The sequence below is a fragment of the Lissotriton vulgaris genome, chromosome 5 (assembly GCF_964263255.1).
Source record: "Lissotriton vulgaris chromosome 5, aLisVul1.2, whole genome shotgun sequence".
NCBI classification, from domain to species: Eukaryota; Metazoa; Chordata; class Amphibia; order Caudata; family Salamandridae; genus Lissotriton; species Lissotriton vulgaris.
This window is the reverse complement of record NC_141693.1, coordinates 205,426,963-205,450,278: the sequence shown is the minus strand read 5'-3', so window position 1 is coordinate 205,450,278 and position 23,316 is coordinate 205,426,963. Positions and strand designations below refer to the sequence as shown.

At 46.8% G+C, this 23,316-nt stretch overlaps 1 protein-coding gene across 1 annotated transcript in view; it reads left to right on the top strand.

The window, feature by feature from the left end:
* Positions 1-23,316, top strand: part of CCDC183 (coiled-coil domain containing 183) — a 319,356-nt gene that overhangs the window by 122,580 nt on the left and 173,460 nt on the right. The window contains exon 10 of the mRNA XM_086919361.1: positions 7,922-8,082. Coding sequence (XP_086775487.1) covers positions 7,922-8,082 — 161 coding nt within the window. The remainder of the gene's footprint in view (positions 1-7,921; positions 8,083-23,316) is intronic.

Genomic DNA, 23,316 nt, shown 5'->3' with positions numbered 1-23,316 from the left:
TCAATTCCCCCCTCCCAACCGCTTTGCGACTCACTCAACGATTTTTTCATTGACAAGGTCGCAAAGATCAAAGGCAACATTCCTCTCCCTTCCCCCACATTTACCAACCCTTCCCCGCCCGTTGTCACGTCCAAACTCACTTCCATTCCTCCCTTAACCAAGGTCACACTCTTCCCCCTGCTTCAAAAGGTAAAGTCAGGCTCCCCCCTTGACTTTGCCCCCGCTCACATTTTAAGAGAAATCTTCCTAAATTGCCCCACCCCTCCCCTCACACTTTTGAACGACTCGCTCAGCAATGGAGCGGTCCCTACTTCCCACAAATTTGCGGCTATTATTCCCATTTTAAAAAAACCCGGCGCTGACCCCTCATCCCCTTCCAATTACCGTCCCATCTCCCTCCTGCCTTACCTGGGCAAAGTTCTAGAAACCCACGTGACCAGTACCCTGAGCACCCATGTGGAGACCAACCACTGCCTCTCTTCCAGGCAGGCCGGCTTTCGCCCGCTTCACTCCACTGAGAGGGTGGTGACCTCAGTGATGGATAGCCTACGCGAGGGCATTGACACCAATCGTCCGCAGGCCCTCATCCTTTTAGATCTGTCCGCCGCTTTTGACACGGTGGACCATTCCATCCTTCTCACCCGTGTCAAGGCGGCGGGCATTGAGGGCCTGGCCCTCGCCTGGCTTGAGTCCTTCCTGAGCGATAGGGCTCAGGCGGTTCATCTAGCTGGTTTCACTGCTGCCCCTCGCAAGGTTGTATGTGGAGTCCCCCAAGGTTCCTCACTTTCTCCCCTTCTTTTTAATTTATACATCTACCCTCTCATTTTTATGTTACAGCAGCTCGAGGTCACGGTGTTCAATTACGCCGATGACCTCCAGCTAATTTTCAATCTTTCCCACTCCTCTTCCTCCTCTCAGAATGTCCAGTCCGTCATGTTGTTCATCCAGGACTGGATGAACTGCAACCACCTCAAACTCAATCCAGACAAGACTGAGTTAGTCTTGACTGGAGGTGGTTGCAGTCCCTGGTCCCCCTCCCACTGGCCCTCCTCACTTGGTGCCCCCCCTCTCCCAGTTCCCAAGGTCAAAACCCTGGGTATTCTTCTCCATTCTTCACTTTCTGTTCACTCACAGATCTCCTCGGTAGTTTCTTTTTGTTTTTTCTCCCTGAGAACCATCAGGAAGATTTCTCGCTTTTTCTCCCTGCCTGCGTTAAAAATCATAGTGATGGCCATGGTGCTCTCGCGCCTTGACTACGGCAACATCATTTACAATGGCGCTCCACCCTACGCCATTCACCGTTTGCAGCTAGTGCAGAATCAGGCAGCCCGCCTGATCCACGGTCTGCCCAAATTCCATCGGGTTACCCCCTTAATGCAGGCATTGCACTGGCTGCCGGTAAAAGAGCGAGCCTTGTTTAAACTTGGCTGTACCACCTTCCAGGCCAAAATTGGCACTGCCCCGGAGTTTATCTGCTCCGCCATCAAACCCTACATACCTGGCAGAGAGCTTCGATCCACCAACCTGGCCTTGCTAACTACCCCCCGTTTTCGAAAGAAAAAGGCTGGAGGAACTAAATTTGCAGTTCTCGCTCCTGCATTCTGGAACTCCCTTCCGACGGAACTCCGGATGACATCCTCCTACATCGAGTTTCGAAAGGGCCTCAAAACTCTGCTCTTTTCCCAAGCTTACAAGGTCTGATCCCTCCCTGCTCCTGTTACCCCTCGCAGTCCAAAAGCACCAAGAAACCGCGTGGTAGAAGAGCGCTATATAAATATTTTTAAATTCAAATTCAAATTCAGAGCAATGGGAATGAGGTCGGGTTAGAAGGACTCAGTTCACTCTCAAAAACCCAGCAGCATCAGTCCAAAACTTTGCAGGAGATCATGAAAAGAGGCATTTCATTTAGTACCATTTTACTTTCTAGGCACTTTGTTCTTCTCTTCGGGTGGGTGCAAGGGTCAGCAGGCCATACAGACCCCTTTTTGGCAGCAGGACGGCAGGGCAGGTAATGCCATTGCAGGTGTTCTCTTTCTCAATGGGGTGTGGGTATGAGGAAGGATGGAGCACTGATGCCACTAAGGGTGTTTGCTTGATAGGCATCAGTGTTTTGTCAGGTGAACATGAGGATAGCTTTGGCTATACCAGAGAAGGGGGCATGAAGGGCAGGCTGGACATCACCATACCCAAAGTTGGGCCTCATTGTGACCAGGGCCGAGGAGGCAGACATGGTTCGCTCTGCCTTGTCACCAATGTGATGAAATGGTTCCTTGCCCTCATCATCAGAAAGAGCATGGACACATTAGAGTGAGGGCAGGTGTGCCTAGTTCCCTTTTATTAGAAAGGTCATCTGACTGGTGACACCTTTGTTGGATTGGTGCGTTAGTGAAGGGCAGGTGTCTGGAAAGTGGGATGCCATTACGTGTCCTCAGGACACTGCACCCTTTACGACACAGTGACTGGCACTCTCATTAACTCAAACTGCTTTTATCCACAACTCCAGAGCTCTCTGTTGTGCTGTCATGAACACCCATTGTGAGAAACTGGGCTATTAGTTAAAGGCGGTAAGTACCCACCTCAAGTAATATCCATAATCCTAATCAGGGTGAACCCTTAATGTCACTAAAAAAACCTGATTCAACTCTCTGCTATCTATGGCACAGACCAGACAGGCTTACCTTAGAGGCAATGTGTAAAATGTTTATGCAGTACAAAAGTAGTGATGAAGTGGAAATACAAAACAATAAAATCCCAACATGAATCATAACAATAGAGTAAAATTTATAAACAGAAGGACACCAAAATGACAAAAATCCAATAAGGTGAACCAGAGATATGAATTTCTAAATTCTAAGTAGAAATAGCTCTAAGCTGCTTAACCACATGGCTGCTGGGCGTTCCCCCCCTGTGCTGGCACCATGACGAGCTGAGCTCGTCATCAGCATCGAAAGGGTTAAAGTGCCAATGATAGTCAATGGTCAAGATAGAACAGGGAAGAGATGTAATTAACACTGACCGCAATGTAGCGTGGTTCTGATAAACTAACGATGTTCGTCCTGGTCAAGGACTTTACCATGTGACTTTAGTTCTTTAAATCTCAATCTATCACAGCAGTGCACTTCTAAAGCACCCCCAGGATCTTGGTGGAGGCACTTAGAGACTCACAGAGTGGAGACAGAAGCCAACAGGAGGGTCTTATTCAGGTTGTGCTTAGGCCCAGTTGCCCCTGGTAAGCTGGGCAGTTACAGGAACAGACCTCTTGTAGTTGGTTTTGTCCCTGTAGTTATAACAGGAGGTCAGCCTTATGTCTCTCAGAGTGCACTTCTTTGCCCTATATACCAGATGGGGAGCAGGTCCGGTCTTCTAGGCTCTTCTCAGGTCTAAGACAGGCGGTTCACTCCTCTTCTGATCTTCCACAGGACCAGGAGTTTCTCCGGAGTGGGTGCCTGGGTGTGCCACATTATGCCTGGCATGAGCGAGTGGGTGGAAATGACCCCTGGGTACTCACTAACCAATTGGGTAAAGGTTCGTATGGCTAACTCGACTCACTGTGGGTATTTTCAAGATTCAGTCACACTTAACTTGGACTCCGAGGGTGTATGGGTTGTGTATTACGGTAATAACAGTGCCCTACCACATCTAACACCAAAATCCAGTTGGATGCAGTCCCTGTACCCATAACAAACTCAGAGATAGAAGTCTCATATGATGAATCACTTTACTTAATCCTAAGAGATTAGTGTCTGATCTTACAAGTAGGTTTCTGTGTAGTCCACAAAAATTGGTGAACTGTAGGTATGAAAAGGGGTCACTTAATGGAAATGACAGGAACATCCTAATGAATTCTCCACTGAAAACATCAACTTTCTATCTACTACCCAAAATTTCTCCATCAACTAAACCCGTCATAGTGGGGATTAAAAATGTGTCTTTATTCTAAGCTGAAGATACTTATTTTGCTTTGTTAGGAGTGTGATCTCATTTGCTAGGTACACAGAAGATGTTCTTATAGAGATTGAAGGTATCTGTGGGAGAAAAAATGTATGAATGGTCACTCTAGATGTTATTTCTCTATAGGCGTCAAAAAGACATATTGATGGTTTGCATACCAGTTATACTGTCAAGAGACAAAGAACTGCAAGTTTGTTACAACTTACCAAAATGCTTCTTAAATATATTGAATTTTCAATCCCCCACAACTATTTTATGTTTAGTGGTATTTTCTTCAGCTTTGCTGCTCAGCAATGGGCTGCAGGTATGACCCTTCTTTTGCCAGACTTACAATGGGGTGATTGGAGAAGACATCAGCTTGGAGCACAGACACCAACATCTTCCTGGAAAACATATGCCTGGAGTTTCGTTTTATTGACAATATACTCTGAAAAGGCTCATTTACCGATCTGAAAAAAGTGGTTGACATGTTAAGCTCTAATGATCTGAATATTAATTGAAAATGAATTCCAATCTGGAAAGTAGAATGTTCTTAGATTTAAAACTAGAGGTGGAAAATAACTGTCTGAAAAAACAGCAGCCAATTCCATCCTACCTGTTGCTTGAAGTCACCTCTCTCCTTTGAATGTATCATCTGGACAATTGTAGCACGTGAGAAGCAGTTGCTGCATAAATAATATTTTCCGAAGTCTATGTCCAACTTTAAAGAAAAGGGGTATCATTAAGGAATCTTGAGAGACATAGTGGGGCTAGTGCAGTAAATGAATAGACATGCCCTTCTAATTGGCAAGCCACCTTAGGTAATATTGAAACATTTAAAGGTGCTAATTTAACCAGACCAGACTAATCGGGCAGTTACAAAATAAACAGGGAGAGATTTGTAATATTGTTCATAAGCACTGGTATTTAGTGAGCAATTATGGAGATCTAGGGCTTCATCATTTCCTAGGCAGTACGTACAGAAAATTAGACAAAACATTGTTGATTTAATTTAAGAGTCATTTGGAGACCAGGTACACATCATTAGTCATCAGGCTTCCACTTTTATCCAACTGAGTTTAATTGTATGGACATTGCAAAGCATGTAATCTTTCTAGTAACGAGATAATGACATTTGATAATCAGAGTACTCTCAAAAAGCTTTGAAATCATTTTTTTGTGAACTGGTTAACTGCCTGTGTAATTTGTGCAATTAATTGCACATGTGGGTTCTACTTGGCCTTTTCCCATCACCATAGCAACAGGCCAGAACAATCCTGGACAAATAGTAGCTTTCCCTATCCACCAGTTCGCTGTACCTGGGAAGGGTCTCATTTATATCTAGAAGTGTTATAGGGCTATGGTCATTCTCATACTTCCTCTCCAGTGCTTTCTCAGTCTTCTCTAGCAGTGTACATACTGAGCGAAGGGCCCCTCACTTATTTGGCCATTGTGTACCCTCTATTACAGACTTTAAATGTCCCCCAGACTGTGACAAACTTTGCCAGGAGCCTATGTTAATATTGAGAAACACTGTAATAGGTGCCTGCAAGTCACTCCTAAACACAGTGGGCCCGATTCACAGAATAAACTTAAGACTCAATCCTAAACTTACTTCTGTTTTGGTATTCACAGAATGCACTTACTACTTTTGGTATTCACAGAATGAACTTACTCATTTCGATATTCACAGAAGTTAGGACTCCTAACTTTAGGACTCCTAAATGCCTTCTGTGAATACCGAAAGTCCTAAAATTACGATTTTTCTCAATTTAGTAGTAGTAAAGTTAGGACTCCTAACTTTAGGACTCCTAAATGCCTTCTGTGAATACCGAAAGTCTTAAAATTGGGATTTTTCTCAATTTAGTAGTAGTAAAGTTAGGAGTCCTAACTGATAGATGTGTTATTCTCTAATTGTGTAGGCTCTCCCACAAGATTTGGTAAAAGGAACGTTTCGATTGTGCCACTATTTATTGCATACCATTAACTGATCAAGATGGTAAACATTGTACATGTATATGTCCCACAAAATGAAATGATCTCCTTGTAATAAAGAAATAAAGAAGTATACAAACAAAATCTGCACCAAACTTTACAAAAAAGTACATTTGTTTTAGTTTAGCATGGCACGAGTCCATGGATGGTACATGAATCTAGGTTGGTGGTCCTTTCACAGTCCCAAAAAAAAAGAAATTGCACAGTCTCTGTGTCTTGAAAAATAAAAATGAAGGAGCCATAAGGGAGAATGGGCCACATCCCTTCAACCCCTTGCTTACGTGTGTGACCTCAAAGAGATCCCCCCATGTTCTAAAATGTAAAGAAATTGCTAATTTTGCTGTGGCGTTTGTGGGCACCAAGGCTGGGTTTGTGGCCCCCAGCATGGACCCCAAGGACTGTGAACTCAGGCCAAGGGCCTGAGAGCACATGGCAAGGGTACTGACATTTGATGGGACTTCCAAAGTGTTTGCTGACCAAGTACTTGTTTTACAAAACCTGTGGGAGGCCCAGCAAGGGTCCAAAAGTTTGTCTGGGTCAGCAAACTGTACAAACAGGCCTGTAAACCTTATAGTAAATGTCAAAAAATGCATTAGGCTATGCAAAACAGAGGCTAGCTGCCCATTGTGAGTTTGGTGCAGGGCCTGGCCAAGGTCATGCCTTGCAACCAACCCTGCTTGTCACTGTCAGGGGTTGACCGCCTGTGACAGCCTTAGGGCACTGCGTCCCACCTCCACTACGCATGGCCTTTAGCCTCCAAGGGCAAGTTGGAAGTTCCTCTATCTTTGGAGGCGGACTCCAAGTGCAGGTTGGATGGCCATCCATCCATGGAGGCTGACTGCTAGAGAACTGTTAGACGAAGAGAACAGTTAGACGTTGTAAATGTAATGATGATACTTGTAAAGCGCACTGTTACCCCATCGCGGGGTGTCCTGGCGCTGAAGACCGCTGGGGAACCCGTCCTGGATTTCCCTGTGAGATGGTCCCTTCTGGGTATCTCCAAGGTGAAACCAGGCATCCCCGGCGTCTGTGGGGGGCCGTTGTAGAGATGAGGCAAGCTTAATGCCCAGAGTTGCCGAGTGTGATCCCTGGTTAGAGTAGGCACTGAGGCGAGAATAATCGAGTCCGTTGACCCTGGTCCACGACCCTGCCGTGTCGGGAATTGAACCCTGGTCCCGGGCCGTTCTCTGCTTCCGGGTCTGCTGCCGCCTCTAACCAGTGAGCCACAGTGTTGGTTGTCCATGACCAAAACATCCATACAATTCACTGTAAAATGAAGGTTACAGTGAAGTTATGGTTATTTTGGGTTATAATACCTTAACGTATATTTGTTTGTTTTACTCTGAAAAACACGTAAAAACAATGATTAAAGTGGAGTTGTGGTTACAAAAGAAAACCTAGAAACAACTGAAATTCGCCAGTTATGGTTAGTTATGGTTAGTTCCACAATCCATAACTTGCAGGAAAGACTGTTCAAACCATAACTTGCATACTAATTGTAAGAAGTGTGGCTCACTGGTTAGAGGAGGCAGACCCTGAAGCAGAGGTCAGACCCGGGACCAGGGTTCAATTCCCGACGCGGCAGGGTCTTGAGCCCAAATATCCATGGACTCGATAATTCTCGTTTCGGTGCCTACTCGAATCACGGGTTCACACTCTGCAGCTCTGGGCATTAGCCTGCTTAATCTCCACTATGGCCCCCCCCGCGGCGGGATGCCTGGCTTTCACCTTGGGGGATGCCCAGTACGGGTATCTCACAGGGAAAAAAGCCAGGACAGGTTCCCAAGGCAAGCGCCGAGATGCCTCCGGGTAATCGAGCGCTATATAAGAACGCATAATAATAATAATAAGAATGAACAGTAATGTGTACTTCTTACCAATGTCACCTTTCCCCTTATCAGGGGGAATGTTTAAAAATGGCCTTGTATGGACAACAGTAGCCTTTGCAAGATAGTCACAACAACGTCTTTCCTTCTTACTGGCTTTTCTTAAACAGGATATAGCTGGAAGATTGGCCGATTTGGAGGAAACCACAGAACGCCTGCAAAAACATGTGGATGAGAGCAACCAAAGGCAGGAGCAGCTGCAAGCCCAGCTACATGGCCTAGAGCTTCAGCAGGTGGAGAGAAAGTTCCACGATGGCCGGGGCAGTGAAAGGTAGGTGGTAGTATAGAACAGCTGGAGATAATCGAGGCAACAAAAGTGGAGCATCCTAGTCTTTTATTTGATCATTTTAATGCTTATGTTTATTTTGTTTGTAAAGCGTACTTTTGAGAAAGGCAACAAAGCATTTACTAGAAGGCAGAAAAGTTATACTGGTACCACACCCTCTAGACATGTACTCTGGCCTTTAATAATACAAAAAGGGCTTGAAGTCCCTGATACAGCCAGAACCCTTACGCCAGTTCTCTGACTGCAAGATAAGGCTGATCCAGTCTATATACTATACACTCCATAGTCAATGCTGGGTAACATTTAATGCACGTTTTACACATTTAGGGATTAGATATGTATTGTCATTCTGGAACTTGTTTGCTCTTTAGCCCACCAAGGTATATTACTGGACTGGGGCAACCTCTTCCCTGCCTTGCAAAAACAGATGAGTGTCTTCGCCTTCCTTGTGGTTTGTGAAAAAGTAGTGAGGCTTCATTTGGACGTGTTAGTTGGTATGAGGCTCCTTCCATGCCTACCAAGGGATCACCGAAAGGCAGTAGGCCTCAATGATAAGAAACATAAAACCTGGTACCTGGCCCTCTCCAGAATAGTGGTGCCTGGTCAGACATTGTGCTCCTACGTACCCAACAGCATCGGTGGCCCTAACACGTGTATATACACTCTTGGTTAGGTCTATTGGGTTTCCGTGCTACCTCAACTCCTCCTCATTTTCCACATCTCAGTGCCTGTTGGAGAGGGCGGAGGCATCAGGACGGTTCAGTGAAACATGCCTACTAGTGGCTTGATGCTAGTTTTGTACTAGGCCATGCATGCCTTGGATTCCCAGGTAATTTGCAATAGGCTTCCATCTTTAGGCTCAGGTACCTCCTAGAGAGAGACCTTGAATCCACCTGCCTTCTCTGGTGCACCAAAGGGCTTCCCTACTGGAGCTCACCTGAAGACTCTCCTTCTCTGGAATATACTCCATGAAAATGTCCAGCAAATTCTAACTTCAGACTGTCTCACATGTGGACATCCAGTCACACCTCTTTCAGCGGTGTCACTCATTCATTGTGACCTCATCCTTCCTTTACGACAAGCAAGGCACAATACACTTCCCTCCTTCCAGAACTTAATAGAGTCAGTGCAACCACTTTGTTGCAGTGCGAGGGTGTTGGACAGTCAAGGACAGCTCTTATCACATTACTGTATTGGAGCCCAGAGTGGTTCACTTTGCTCTCAAGGCTTTTCTTCTATCTCTGATGGTGAAATACATTTTAAATCAGATGGACAACACCATGACTGTCATCAGATGGTGCAATGCCGCCTTGTAACAGCACCTTCTGGAATCCCAACAAGCTACATTTAAGAAAATCCTTGTCTATGATAGGCTTCTGAATGATGCTGTTTGTCATATGGACGTATGAACATTAGTACCCTATATCCATAATTCTATGGACAAATATTTCTAGATCCAGTGTTCCGGGGTCTGCACATCCAGTGGGGACTTATTCTAACATTTATGACTTCCATGAAAATTCCAATGATGCAGAACCAGGTCTACATATAAGTAATCATTTCTGGTTATAGCCTTCACTTTCCATGTAGAGGATCAAGTTGAATAGATGGATTCGATGGAGGCAAATATTGCTCTGAACTCTGGTGCTGTGCTAATTCCGCTCCGATCCTGCCACAGTTAATAACGTTTTTTGGATCGCTCATATCTCTATTGAGATTAATTGAATGCATTAGCAGTCATAGTTTACACCAACACCAGTTCAGATGGGAAATATTGGGGCTTTCACACTGTGCAGAGGTGCAGCGTGAACTGCAGGCAGCTGTACCAACAAAGCATCTGCCTGGCGTGAGTTCATGGAGATAGCTTCCAGCACACAAGCAGATTTAACATAAAGGAAGTCTGGGTCTTCTGCTAGAGGCAGGCGGCGTACAGGACAAAAAACGACAATATGGAAAAGGTGGGGGACTTCCTGTACAGTAGGCAGTCAGTGACGAGATTAGACTTGGCCAAAGTATACAAAGCACACAATACACATTTACGCCATGACGCACTGTCATGATGCCACATGGTTGTAAAGGACATGGCCATTTTCTCTGATATTGATCCCTTACAATGTAATGTGATTTCCTATATTGCCATAATTGGGCCAAGTGTTATGAAATGTCATTTGATGTGAGGCAATGATTATGCTAATTAGTGGTTTGAAACTTTAAAAACAAAGCCTACCTCTTTCTGATCACAAAAGGTTGGCAAGTATGTAACTGCCAGGCCAGGTCACATCTGGAAGGGGGACCACTAATAATCCTGGAGAGTTTTGATCTACTTGGTTCTCATCAGGAGGTGCAGCTGGATTCCTATGGCCTGAGCATAGCACCTTTGTCTGCGCACTTTTAGTGACACTCCTAGTGCCTTATTTAGAAGTGAATGCCCCATTTGCCATATTTAGTGTGTTTAAAGGCCCTAGTTTGGAATGGATATCTGCCAAACTCTAAATAAGGTCCTTAAGTCTCCTAGAACACTTTTGCTCATTCCATAGAGATGAGGTCCATACGCTCTTCCTTCCTGTTTTTCTTTCTTCCTTCCTCCCTGCTCCTATTTTCCTCTTCCATTTTTCCTTCCTCCTGTACATTATCTAAAGCAGTTCTGTAAGTTTATCTGAGTATTCTCAAGAACACCCCTCTGGATAAATGAATCTCAAAGTTATTCTGAGTGGCGTTTTGTGTAAATGTTGGGTATTATCAGACCGAACAATGAGTATATCTGGATATTAGCAGAGTATTGAGCCAGGTTGTTTACAAGCTAAGCATGATAAGGACTTGCTTAGGCTCTGAGTTGTGCTGAATTTTGTAACAGAGCACTTAGTGATTGTGTTTGTAAATGATTGAGCGCTGTGTGAATCTGTGCACTATCAAGAACACCACGAGCAGAACATCTTGAAGGTAACAAAATGGAATCCATGGTTATCAATTGAAAAGTTGCACTTCACATGCTCCTTGTGCAGAACATAGTAGGATCTGCTCATTTTGACTGACCATACATAAAAAAATCAGTTAGCAAGTATTTGAAAATACTCTTTTGAACATCAGCACACAACCTTCAATATTTCTCTGCATTCTTACATGTAAAAAGGATTAACTGGTAAGATTTATGGTGATTGAACTCAGATAAAGCTGAACTATTTAAACATATAACCATTAAAATGACTACATTCTGAAAAATATAGGTATGCTTCATATTTTGTAGCACAATGCATGTATGTAGTGGTATTTCCAGGGTGCTGAAGTACGAGAAAAGCTTGTTTATAACGAGGCAGGTAACAGGTAAGTCCTTGTTGTGTGGTATTATAGTATTCATTGAAAAGATTTCTGAACTGAAAGACGTTTGGAGCTGCTCTATTGTCAGTCAGAACATTGTTCCTGACCCAGGCTGCGGAGACAGCGAAGGCATGACCCCTGGTCTTTTACTTCTGGCATTTCTTGCCAGGCGATGTCCTAGCTCCTGAAGTGGATAGTTGTATAGCAGCGTGCGCCTCGAATTTCGACCCCCAGAATACCGATGGGACACAATATTGAGGACAAAATATTGAAAATAAATATTGACAGATAAGTATGTCCAGATTACCCCAGTATTGGAACTTTCATAGATTCCCATGCTTTGTATCATTCCCCTTCATCGTAATGGGAGCTTCGGTAAATAAAGAAATAACATAATCATAGAAACAAAAGAGAAAATAGGCCTAGGCCTCATCTCATTTTGTAGCATATCACCCTCTTTGTGTAAAAGAGCCCAAACTTTCCACAAGGACCAATCAGAACAGCCTCACCCCTTGGAACCTTCCTGAGAGAGCTCAGAGCCTCAGATTTTTCTACCACACAGTTGTGGTAGGGAGTCTCCCCTGAGCTCTGCTCAGTTTTTCATTCCATTCTACTTATTTCATCAACTTTTCATCTACAAACAAAATATGTCTGACAAGGAGAAGAAGGCCTTATTCAGGTCCTGTGCGTCTTGTGGGAAAAAGAGGCTTTTTGTAGAAGATAAGCATGAAAGCTGTATTTATTGCTTATACCCGGACCACAAGGCCACAGACTGCAAGATTTGTAGAACCTTCTCTACAAAAACGTTGCGAGACAGGGAAGGCCGGCTATTGATGATCACAGAGAATATAGCAGCGGACCCAACGGTGGCGCACCTAAAATCCAGTTCCAGAATTAGTCTTTAGAGCTTTGTGCTGCCAACCCCAACGTCAGCTGCTGTTTGACGTTGCTGTGCTTTCCAGATCAAAAGGATACTTTACTCAATTTTTTCGGGGGCGTACCAAAAAGAAGTCCAGAGAAAATATTGTTTGTGTATGTAGAAAAGTTCTTTATTTATTTTGATCTGTTCTTTTAAAATACAAATCACCAGGCACTTTACAAAAAAGGATCAGCCAACGCGTTTCACTCCCATCCAGGGAGTTTCTTCAGGGCAAATAAATACTTCACCGGAACCATATGGCAAGGTCTTCAAATTCCTTTTTTAAGTTGATATCCCTTTGTCCTGTCCATGGAGTGGTTCTTATGTTGGTCTGGTACGAGGGGCAGTGTGGTCTCCCCCACCAAGCTTGGTACCATCCATGCCGCTATGCAGAAACGACCACAGTAACACGTACAGGCTCACGTCGACAGAACCCTTATATACGGTTAGGAAGAGAAATTGATTCAACTTCGTACACTTTGAAAAAAATTCTTTCGACACCGGAAACGGCAGACGCAAGTGGGGGAGACCACACTGCCCCTCGTACCAGACCAACATAAGAACCACTCCATGGACAGGACAAAGGGATATCAACTAAAAAAGGAATTTGAAGGACCTTGCCATATGGTTCCGGTGAAGTATTTATTTGCCCTGAAGAAACTCCCTTGATGGGAGTGAAACGCGTTGGCTGATCCTTTTTTGTAAAGTGCCTGGTGATTTGTATTTTAAAAGAACGGATAAAAATAAATAAAGAACTTTTCTGCATACACGAACAATATTTTCTTTGGACTTCTTTTTGGTGCGCCCCCGAAAAAATTGAGTAAAGGCCGGCTATTGACCTGGCTTCAGAAGATGAAGACTCGGAAGGAGGTGCTCTCATCGGATGAAGAAGATTCAACATCTCTGTCTTCCTCTCGGAGATCCAAGAAGAGGGGTAGGTCTCCTCCCTCTTCTTCGGCTGAGCCCTATATCAAGGCCCCTCATAAGATCTCTGACAGGTCTGAGAGGGCTAGTCCCATTAAATCTCCTCACGGAAGTGAAAAGGAGAGGCTGGGACAGGCTGGTGGATTAGTGACGGCCACTAAGGACAAAAAGGAGGTTTCTATCACTTCTCCTCCATCCAAAAATGAAAAAACCTTTGAAAAATACTCTGCAGTCAATCAAGGGACCATGCCTGAGAGAAAACGGCATCCGTCGACGACAAAAACAACAGGTACGTCGACGACGATTACTTCTCTGAAAGCTTCCGCTGTTTCATTGGCTCCGTCGACGGGACTGTCGTTGGTAGCAGCATCAACGTCGACGACTCCGTCATCGTTATAGGTACCTGGTTCGTCGACCTCGACTACTTCCTCGTCGTCGATGATGGTGTCAGGGAAGGTGCTGTCGACGGCCTCGTTGTCGACGAAGACTACGTCGACGACAACAACGACTTTGACAATGACACTGATGGTGATGATGACGAGTTCGACGATGAAACTGTCGACGATTTTACCGTTGACGATGATACCGTCGACGACGATAAAGACTCCGTCGACGAAGTCTAGTATGCCGTTGACGGATCCATCGTCGATTCCGTCGACGACTGCCTCACCTTCGACGACGGCACCGTCGACGAGGCCGTCGACGGGTCAGAAACTGCAATTTCCAATACAGAAGCTGAAAATTACACATGAAATGACGTCTCCTAGAAGGGTTTCGTCTCTTCCACCATCAATGCTTCTGGTTGACGAGTCGGATGAGGAGGAGGAAGATGGAGGCCATTATGGGGATGCCTACAGTCACTCAGATTTGAATGTAAATTTGCAAGAGACTGACACAGAGGAATACTATGAGAATACATATGACCAACAGGTGCATCACTATGTTCCTCAGGAGTGACGTCCTCCAGGTTTGGGACAGGACATGGTGGCCATGCCGGCTTCTCTAGTCTCTGATCTACAGATGATGCTACAGGACTACAGAACCAGTGTCACGATTATGGGTACATACAGTGCAGGCATCCCTCACCTTTCACGGTTTCGAATGTCACGAATGGGTAGGGAACTACATGTCCCACAATGCTTAGGGGCATACCGCCGAAAAACAGGAAGACGCAAACTCCTACTTAAGCCCCACCTCCTATAGCCTCACCTCCTATAGCCTCAGGGCTTGACAAACTGCCTGCTGAGCCGTTCTACGGACCTGTTTGCAGGTTCGGGCGTCCCGCTACCTGCTTGCGGTAGCAGACGCCCCATCCTCAAGACCCTTCTCGGAGCACAGTGACAGCGCTACTCTGCCCCGACCGTGATTCCTTGAACTCTGAAGCACCTCCAGGTCAGGTGGGTACTCGCGTCTCCGTTCAGGAATCCAACGGGATAACGCTGTGTTATTTGTTTTTGGTTATTTTCTGACACCAGACACGATGCACTCGAGCCCTCCCGGATATGTGCCAACCTCCTCTGAGAGTCCGAGTCCTGGGGGATGCGAGACAGTCCTGGAGTGGAGCGTCCCTCGTGAGAGTCGGAGATTGCACATAAAGGCGCTCTCCTCTCATTTCTGCCTCCCGTCATCCTGCCTCATCCCCATCGGAACCAACCTACCACAGAGGTATTAGGGTGTCACTAGAGAGTCGGAGACTGCGCATGAAGGCGCTCTCCTCTCTAGGCGCCCTCCAGTCTGTTTATCTCAATGAGTAAGGAATGTCTTCTCCAGTAATGGATTGAACTCCACACATAGGAGTGTACTAACTGTATGGTATGCGTGTTTCTCCAGTACCACCCAGCAGAGTCCTCTAGGAGGTACATCTGGGTTTTGTTTCCTGTAAGTTATCAAAGGCATCGGTTTACTCTGTTTTACCTGTTTAGGGTGTGATTGTGGTACTACTCATTCTGCTCTTGCTTTCTTGCACATACTGGGATCCCAGAGGGGGCACAAAGAAGGTTGCCAACTCCTGTGACGGAACAGAATACCTGTTGTTATTTTATTCCATTCCCTTTTTCCCTTGGGATACTTCTCTACTGGAAAGGGGAGACCTCTTGGTCACCCCGAACGTATGGCTGGGTGCCCCGATCGCCCGGGAAAGCTTTGCGGGCGGGGGGCGTGTCCCCGGCCGGTATGCCCATAGTGGCGTGGCTGGAGCACGCCCCCGCCGCCTAAGAGGGTTGTCCTAACACCCGCCTGAAAGTCCGTGCACTTTTGGGCGGGATGGGGATACTGCCCCACCTTCCCGCTGCAAGATAAAAGGCGCTGGAATCCAGGCAGGCGTCCTCTTGTTCCTGCGCTCTGAAGGCTGCACCACTCGTCGCTCGTGAGCCCTCAAGGGAACACGCTGCAGTTTTATGAACGTGTAATCGTGTTTTTTTCTGTTTCAGTCGTCGAGGCTTATCTGGAATCTGAGTCGCTACTGGAAAACAGGCAGAGATAAAACAGAACGCAGATATGCCTGGTAAGAAGAGTGGAAAGAGCTCCGAGATGGAACGGAGGCTCAAGCGGGGCCCTCTGGGCGACCTAAGAGGATCGTGGGGCCTGCTTTGCCAAACGTTACCCCAGGGGGGATAAGGGGAAAAAGAAGAAGGGGAAAGTGGATCCTATTGAGGCCCCAGTCCCGATGGAGGTCCCGCTGGTCCCAGTAGCACCAGCGTCTAGCCCGGTACCCACACCGGATGGGGGATTGCCAATCCCGGTGGTTATCACACCGCTGGATAATGATGAAATACCCCCGAACTAGCGATTCATTTGGCGGCTGTGTTGCCCTGGTTGAAGAAGGGAGCGGGGGGATCCGCGGCTGTGGAAGACCCAGCTGAAGAGGCTAGGCAGATTATCGACCAGCTCAGGCAGACAAGGGGCTCTGGAGCAGCGAACGTGCCTTCTATTTCTCCGCAGGTGGTGAACCTGGCCGCGGTCGAAAATCGGAATAAGTCGACGGACACGACCGGAGGTACGACGGAAGACGGTAAGAGGTCGCTCCCAATAATGGGAGAGGGCGCTGTACCTTCAAGGCGGGAATGCTTGGGGCAACATGTTCCTATGGCCACAAAAGAAATGGTGTGGGCGAATAAGTACATTAATATGTTTTCATTGTTGACGGACAATCGTGAGTTAGAATATGCCAAGACCCAGAAGGATTTATGGCACCCCAGTTAATGGAGGGCAAAAATGGCAGAATTCAGGGTGGAAGAGTCTATGATGAACTGGATCAGGGCTTTTTCTGTTTTTGTAGCAATTATGGGTGAGCGAACACCAGAACTGTTGGGAGACCTTGCTTGCTACCGGAGCAGGATCACGGGCTTCCATGAGAAGTATGGAAGGGACGCATGGAAAGGGTATGGCGTGTCATTTAGAAAAGCGAAAGAGTTTAATGAATCACTGACTTGGCATTGTTTGGACACTGTATCTTGGCATGCGCAGTTCACGTCGGGCTCGGCGGGTGGATCAGGGTCGAGTGCAAACGGCTTCAGGGCTTTTCAGCAGAAACATCCGCAGCCCTTTCGACCAGCTCACGGGGGAGATACTCAGTCTAGATCAGGCGGGAATGGGAATAAGCGGGGAGTATGTTGGCGTTTTAACAAGGGAACGTGTAGCAGGCCGCAGGGAACATGCAGGTTCAGGCATGCCTGCGCAGGTTGTGGTAACACCTCCCACCCCGAAACTAGCTGCCGATCCAGAGGCAATAGTACTGGAGGAAAAGGGGGTACCAAGCAGGACTGATACGGTGCCTCCGAGATCTAAACAATCGACCGTGGATATTCTGGCTTTGACTCCCTGGCTGAGCAAATAACCTGATCATGTGTCCGCTGGGATCCTGCGAGATGGCTTCTCGTATGGTTTCAGGATCCCGGCGGTTGATTTTCGGGGGGCTCCCTTATGCAAAAACCAACTGTCCGTTACGCACAACTGGACGGTGGCCGCCACAAAAATCTCAAAAGAGGTTCGCTTGGGCCGGGTAGCAGGGCCGTTCGGTGAACCTCCAATGGCCAATTTTGTGTGTTCCCCATTAGGGGTAGTTCCAAGAAGGAGCCGGGAGAAATCAGGCTCATTCATAATCTATCTACACCAAGGGGGGCTTCCGTCAATGAGGCAATCGATGCAGACATGTGCAGTGTGAGGTATGCATAATTCGATGACGCAGTGGTAATGTTAAATCGCCTAGGCCCCGGTGCATTGTTAGCAAAATCGGATATTGAATTCGCGTTTAGGTTACTTCCTGTGCATCCCCAGGATCAGCACTTGTTGGGTTTTGCATTTCAGGGGAAGTACTACATGGATATGTGCATGCCGATGGGTTGTTCAATTTCGTGTGCCTATTTTGAAATGTTTAGCTCATTTCTGGAGTGGGCATTCTCGAAGGCCTCAGGGCACCAACATGTGATGCATTATCTCGATGATTTCCTGTTTCTCGGCCCGGCGGGCTCTCGGGACTGTGCACGGGCATTGCAGGATTTCTGCGTGCTCATGCGGGGTTTCGGGGTCCCGTTGGCGCCAGGTAAGACGGTGGGTCCAACTACCTCCCTGGAGTTTCTGGGTATCGAACTAGACTCTGTGGAGGGTTGCTTCCGTCTGCCGGCGGAGAAGATCGCCAAACTCATCCCCATCGGAACCAACCTACCACACAGGTATTAGGGTGTCACTAGAGAGTCGGAGACTGCGCATGAAGGCGCTCTCCTCTAGGCGCCCTCCAGTCTCTTTATCTCAATGAGTAAGGAATGTCTTCTCCAGTAACGGATTGAACTCCACACATAGGAGTGTACTAACTGTATGGTATGCGTGTTTCTCCAGACCGTAAAGACGGTTGCCAACTCCTGTGACGGAACAGGATACCTTTTGTTATTTTATCCCATTCCCTTTTTCCCTTGGGATACTTCTCTACCCATAGTGTGTTAATAGCATTGTGGGGAGAGTAGTGTTCAAGGGACGTTGGGAACTACTCTCCATGGCATCGTTCCTGCTGGCCGTCCCTAGGGTTAGTGGTGTATTATCCTTGGCGCTGCTGACAACCCTGACAACCAGGTTTCCATCAGAACCTTCAGTACAGCATGCACAACCTCCAGCTCCGGTGCTGCAGCAGCCGCAACCAGTTGTCGTACTTCCTCCTTCACAGGTAGTACCTCTGACACCATTGGTGGTCATACCAGAGGTCCTCTCACGGACATCGGACCAGACAGTACCGTTCTGCAGATGAGGAAGTACAGGTCAATCCATTGACTGATCCATTGCAGGACCCAGACTTGGATCCCGGTGACAGTGGACTACAGGATCCTGACGCCACTGGTCGAGATACGTCCGTATCACCGCCAGTCGATATAGGGGGGTTCCATAACCTCATGGAAAGAGCATCGAAGAGGTTCGGACTGCCAATTATAAGGGAGCAGTCAGAATTTTTCCTGTATGATTTCAAAGAACAATACAGAAAATCAGTCAAATCCATTCCCATAATTGAACATGTGTGGGAGGAAGGGATCAAGATCATGCAGAATCCGGCCACTGTTATCCCTGTTCTTCCCCGGCTGGAGAAGAAATATAAGGCTCCGGATGGCAGTCCAAAAACCCTTCAACGCCTTTGACTACGCCTCCGGACAAGGACGGTAGACGATTGGATAACGTGGGGAAGAGGTTTTCTTCCATGGCCAGCTTGCTTGATCGAGCAGCAAATGCTCTAGCCATTCTAGGCAGATACGATCGCCAGATGTGGTGTGACTTGAAGCCATTTGTGGAACAACTGCCCGACCCCGCGAGGGAAGAGGCCAAGGGAGTTCTGATGGAGGGAGAAAAATCATCCTCCGAAGTAATTGATTGTGCTATGGATATAGCTTCAACGGCTTTTCGTGCCTTAGCAGGGTCAGCGTTGTTATGCCGTCAGGGCTGGTTGAGAGCCACCTGGTTTCGTCAGGAGGTCCAAAATAAGATCCTGGACCTCCCATTTGATGGTGAGATGCTTTTTGGTAAGCATGTTGATGATGCCCTGCAAAGTATAAAAAAGGATACGGACACGGCGAAGTCATTGGGATCACTGAACTATCGAAAGGTCCCATTCAGAGGTGCACGGGGCAGAGGTTTCTCTTCTTATAGAGGCAACACCCAGCAAAGATATTCCTCGCAGTCTTATAAGACCCAATATTCAAATCAACGCCAGGGACAATCGGCGTCTTTCTCTCGCCAACCTCAGCGAGGGCGTCAGAACCGCCAGGGACGCAACAATGCCAAGAGGAAATAGCGGCCTCCTGGCTCTTACTACTGTTCCTCCCCTCCCAGTAACATCATTGGGGGGCAGGATATCTTTTTGTCTGAACAGCTGGAAGAGTATAACATTGGACCAGTGGGTCCTGAATATTGTTCAGAGTGGCCATACGTTGGAATTCCAAGATCTTCCTCCAACAAGAGCTCCTGGCGCCAACCGTAAAAAACATCTGGGACTGTTACATCTCGAAGCCCACCAATTGTTCATCAAGGGGGCAATAGAGCCGGTACCTCTATCTCAGAGGGGCAGAGGCTTCTATTCCAGGTTCTTCCTGGTTCGGAAGACGGCGGACACTTAGCGCCCCATATTAGACCTACGAGAGCTCAACACTTATCTCATCAAACTATCTTTCAGGATGGTTACTCTCCAAGATATTCTTCCTCTTTTGAACCCAGGCGACTATTTGGCGTCTCTGGATTTGGAAGATGCGTACTTCCACATACCGATACACCCAGCTCACAGACAATATCTTCACTTCACAGTAGGCAAGAGCCATTTCCAATTCAAGGTGCTTCCGTTTGGCCTGCGGTCTGCACCACGGGTATTCACCAAAGTGTTAGCACCAGTAGCGGCTTTTCTACGAAAACAATACCTGGAAGTTTTCCCCTACTTGGACGACTGGCTCGTCAAGGCTCCATCTTTCAAGGAAACTTCTCAAGCCGTTTTAACCTGCATCCAGTTGTTTAGTCACCTGGGCCTTCAGCTCAACAAGATCAAGTCAGTTCTGCAACCCTCCAGGTCCACAAGATTCCTTGGGGCCATTTTAGACACAGAGAGATGCACAGCTCGTCCGTCAAAAGAACGTCAACAAAAATTGATCGTCTCAGCTCGCCAGGTGCTGAAAAAGAAATGCCTTTCAGTCCGACTCTACAAGTCCCTGCTCGGGTCGATGTCATCCTGCATACCATTAATACCGTATTGCAGGCAGCGAATGCGTCCTTTGTAGGAAGAGCTAGACAAACAATGGTGCCAAGCAGAGGGCTCTTTCAACGACAAGGTGTTGGTGACGCCAGAAATGAGAAAGGCATGCGAGTGGTGGCAAGTAAAAGACAATATCGCAGAAGGTCTGACATTCAGGATTTCTCCATCTCCCCTGATCATGACCACGGATGCCTCTTTGGAAGGCTGGATAGCAGTGCTCCGAGAGCTTCAAGTCAGCGGGCACTGGAGTCCAGATCAACGCCAGTGCCATATAAACTTTATGGAGCTGACGGCCATTCGGTTGGCTTTGCAGGCTTTCCTTCCCAGAGTTCAGAATCAAACAGTGCTGGTCCGGACGGACAATACGACGGCCATGCACTACGTCAACAAACACAAACAAGGAGGAACGAAATCACAAACTCTATCCAAAGAAGCTCAGAGAATCTGGGATTATGCGATTCTTCACAAGATCAATCTGCAGGCCGAACACCTGGTAGGTTCTCTCAATGTCACAGCGGATGCCCTGAGTCGCCAGGCAGAGGTGAATCACGAATGGGAATTGAATCAGTCCATTCTGGAGAGTGTGTTCTCGGTCTGGGAAACCCCAACCATAGACCTCTTTGCGTCTCCGGTGAACGCCAAATGCCGGTTTTACGCAAGCAAGGTTCACCATCAGGGATCTCTGGGGAACGCCCTTTTGATTGCCTGGTACGGCGCATTCTTTTCCGCTTTTCCGCCAATTCCCCTCATTCCATGAGTACTCAGGAAGATGAAGGCGGAGCCATGCAAGATGATTCTCATTGCGCCGGCGTGGCCCCGGCAGTTCTGGTACACAGAACTCCTTCTACTCTCCCAGGATCATCCAATTCGCTTGCGACAGATTCCGTCCCTATCATCGAGGGATCAGGGGCAGGTGTTCCATCCGGATCCGAAGTCGCTGCACTTGACAGCGTGGCTCCTGAACACAGAGAGTTCCGTCTTCTGAATCTCCCCAAGGAGTGTAGAGAAGTTTTGTCCCAGGCTCGAGCACCAAGCACTAATAAAACATACAAGGCAAAGTGGAAGAGATTCTGCCTGTGGTGTCAAAGACAGGGTCTCCATCCTTACAAATCTCTGCCTCATCAACTTTTGCCATATATACTATCATTGGCTAAATCTGGGTTGGCACATTCTTCTGTAAAGGTACATCTTGCAGCCATATCGAGGTTTCAGTGCACCTCTTCAGGCCCGTCCTTATGGTCCTCTAGGATTGTTAAACAATTTTTGAAAGGCTTGTTTCGAATGTACCCTCTAGTTCGCCCTCTTCCGCCAGTTTGGCAGCTCAACCTTGTGCTGGCTCAACTCATGAAAGCTCCGTTTGAGCCGGTTCACAAGGCGGACTTGAAATTCCTGTCTTGGAAACTGGCCCTCCTCTTGGCGCTAACATCAGCTAGAAGAGTTAGTGAGCTTCAAGCCCTCTCCATAGTGGATCCATTCCTTCAATTCAAAAAGGATGTGCTTATCCTTCGCACCAATCCAAAATTTATTCCAAAGGTGCCGTCTGAGTTCCACTTAAATGAACCCTTGATTTTAAGTTTTTCTTTCCGCGCCCTTCTACGCCTGCGGAGCGCACATTACATTCTTTGGACGTTCAAAGATGCTTGAAATTCTACTTAGAACGCACACAACCCTTTCGAAAATCATCCCAATTGTTTGTGTCCTACAGCGCACCACGGAAGGGGTTTCCTTTGGCAAAGAGTGGCATTTCCCGCTGGATCTCCAGTGCGATTCAATTCTGCCATCAGGAGGCGGGTTAGCCGCCAGGACGGAAAAGTCTGTGCACATTCCACAAGGTCTGTGGCATCGTCTGTGGCTCTTTTCTCTGGAGTCGCCATCAAGGACATATGCAGGGCAGCAACGTGAAGCAGTACACATACCTTCACAAAGCACTACTGCCTGGAATCTGCAGGACGAGACGCCGCTGCTGTTGGTCAAGCAGTCCTTAGGAATCTTTTTCATTGAGAGGTGAGCTTTCCCTACAATCCCCCCATCCTGGTAAGCACATTTTTTTGGTATCAGCAATGTTTTTATCTCTTGGATACAATTTAGCAAAGTATGCTATAAGAATGGTCATATGGTTTTGTGTTGCCATGTATCTAACAAAATGTGCTTTGGTGATTTACTGCTAGCTATTCTGATACAAAGCATGGGAATCTATGAAAGTTCCAATACTGGGGTAAGAAAACAAGTTACTTACCTGTAACTTTGGTTCCCCAGTATTGGTAACTTTCATAGATTCCCCTGCGCCCACCCGCCTCCCCAGGGAAAGCTCGGCCTTTTACTGAGATGGTGGCTGTTTGCACAACGGCTATGAAAATCAGAGGCTCTGAGCTCTCTCAGGAAGGTTCCAAGGGGTGAGGCTGTTCTGATTGGTCCTTGCGGAAAGTTTGGGCTCTTTTACACAAAGAGGGTGATATGCTACAAAATGAGATGCGGCCTAGGCCTATTTTCTCTTTTGTTTCTATGATTATGTTATTTCTTTATTTACCGAGGCTCCCATTCCGACGACGGGGAATGATACAAAGCATGGGAATCTATGAAAGTTACCAATACTGGTGAACCAAAGTTACAGGTAAGTAACTTGTTTTCTTTTCTATACATAACTCCTTATATACGTAACTATTCCATTTTAATATATAATGGCGGTTGTGGTAAATGGGCAAATAAACTGAAACATGATGCATAAAGACTGGGTGCACCTCCGTTTGTTCCCAAGGAGAAAGGGAAGTGGCAGAAAACGGTGTAGAGAAATATATATATATATATTGTCAAAGTATATAAATGTGGAGTTAGTAATAGTTAATCTGTA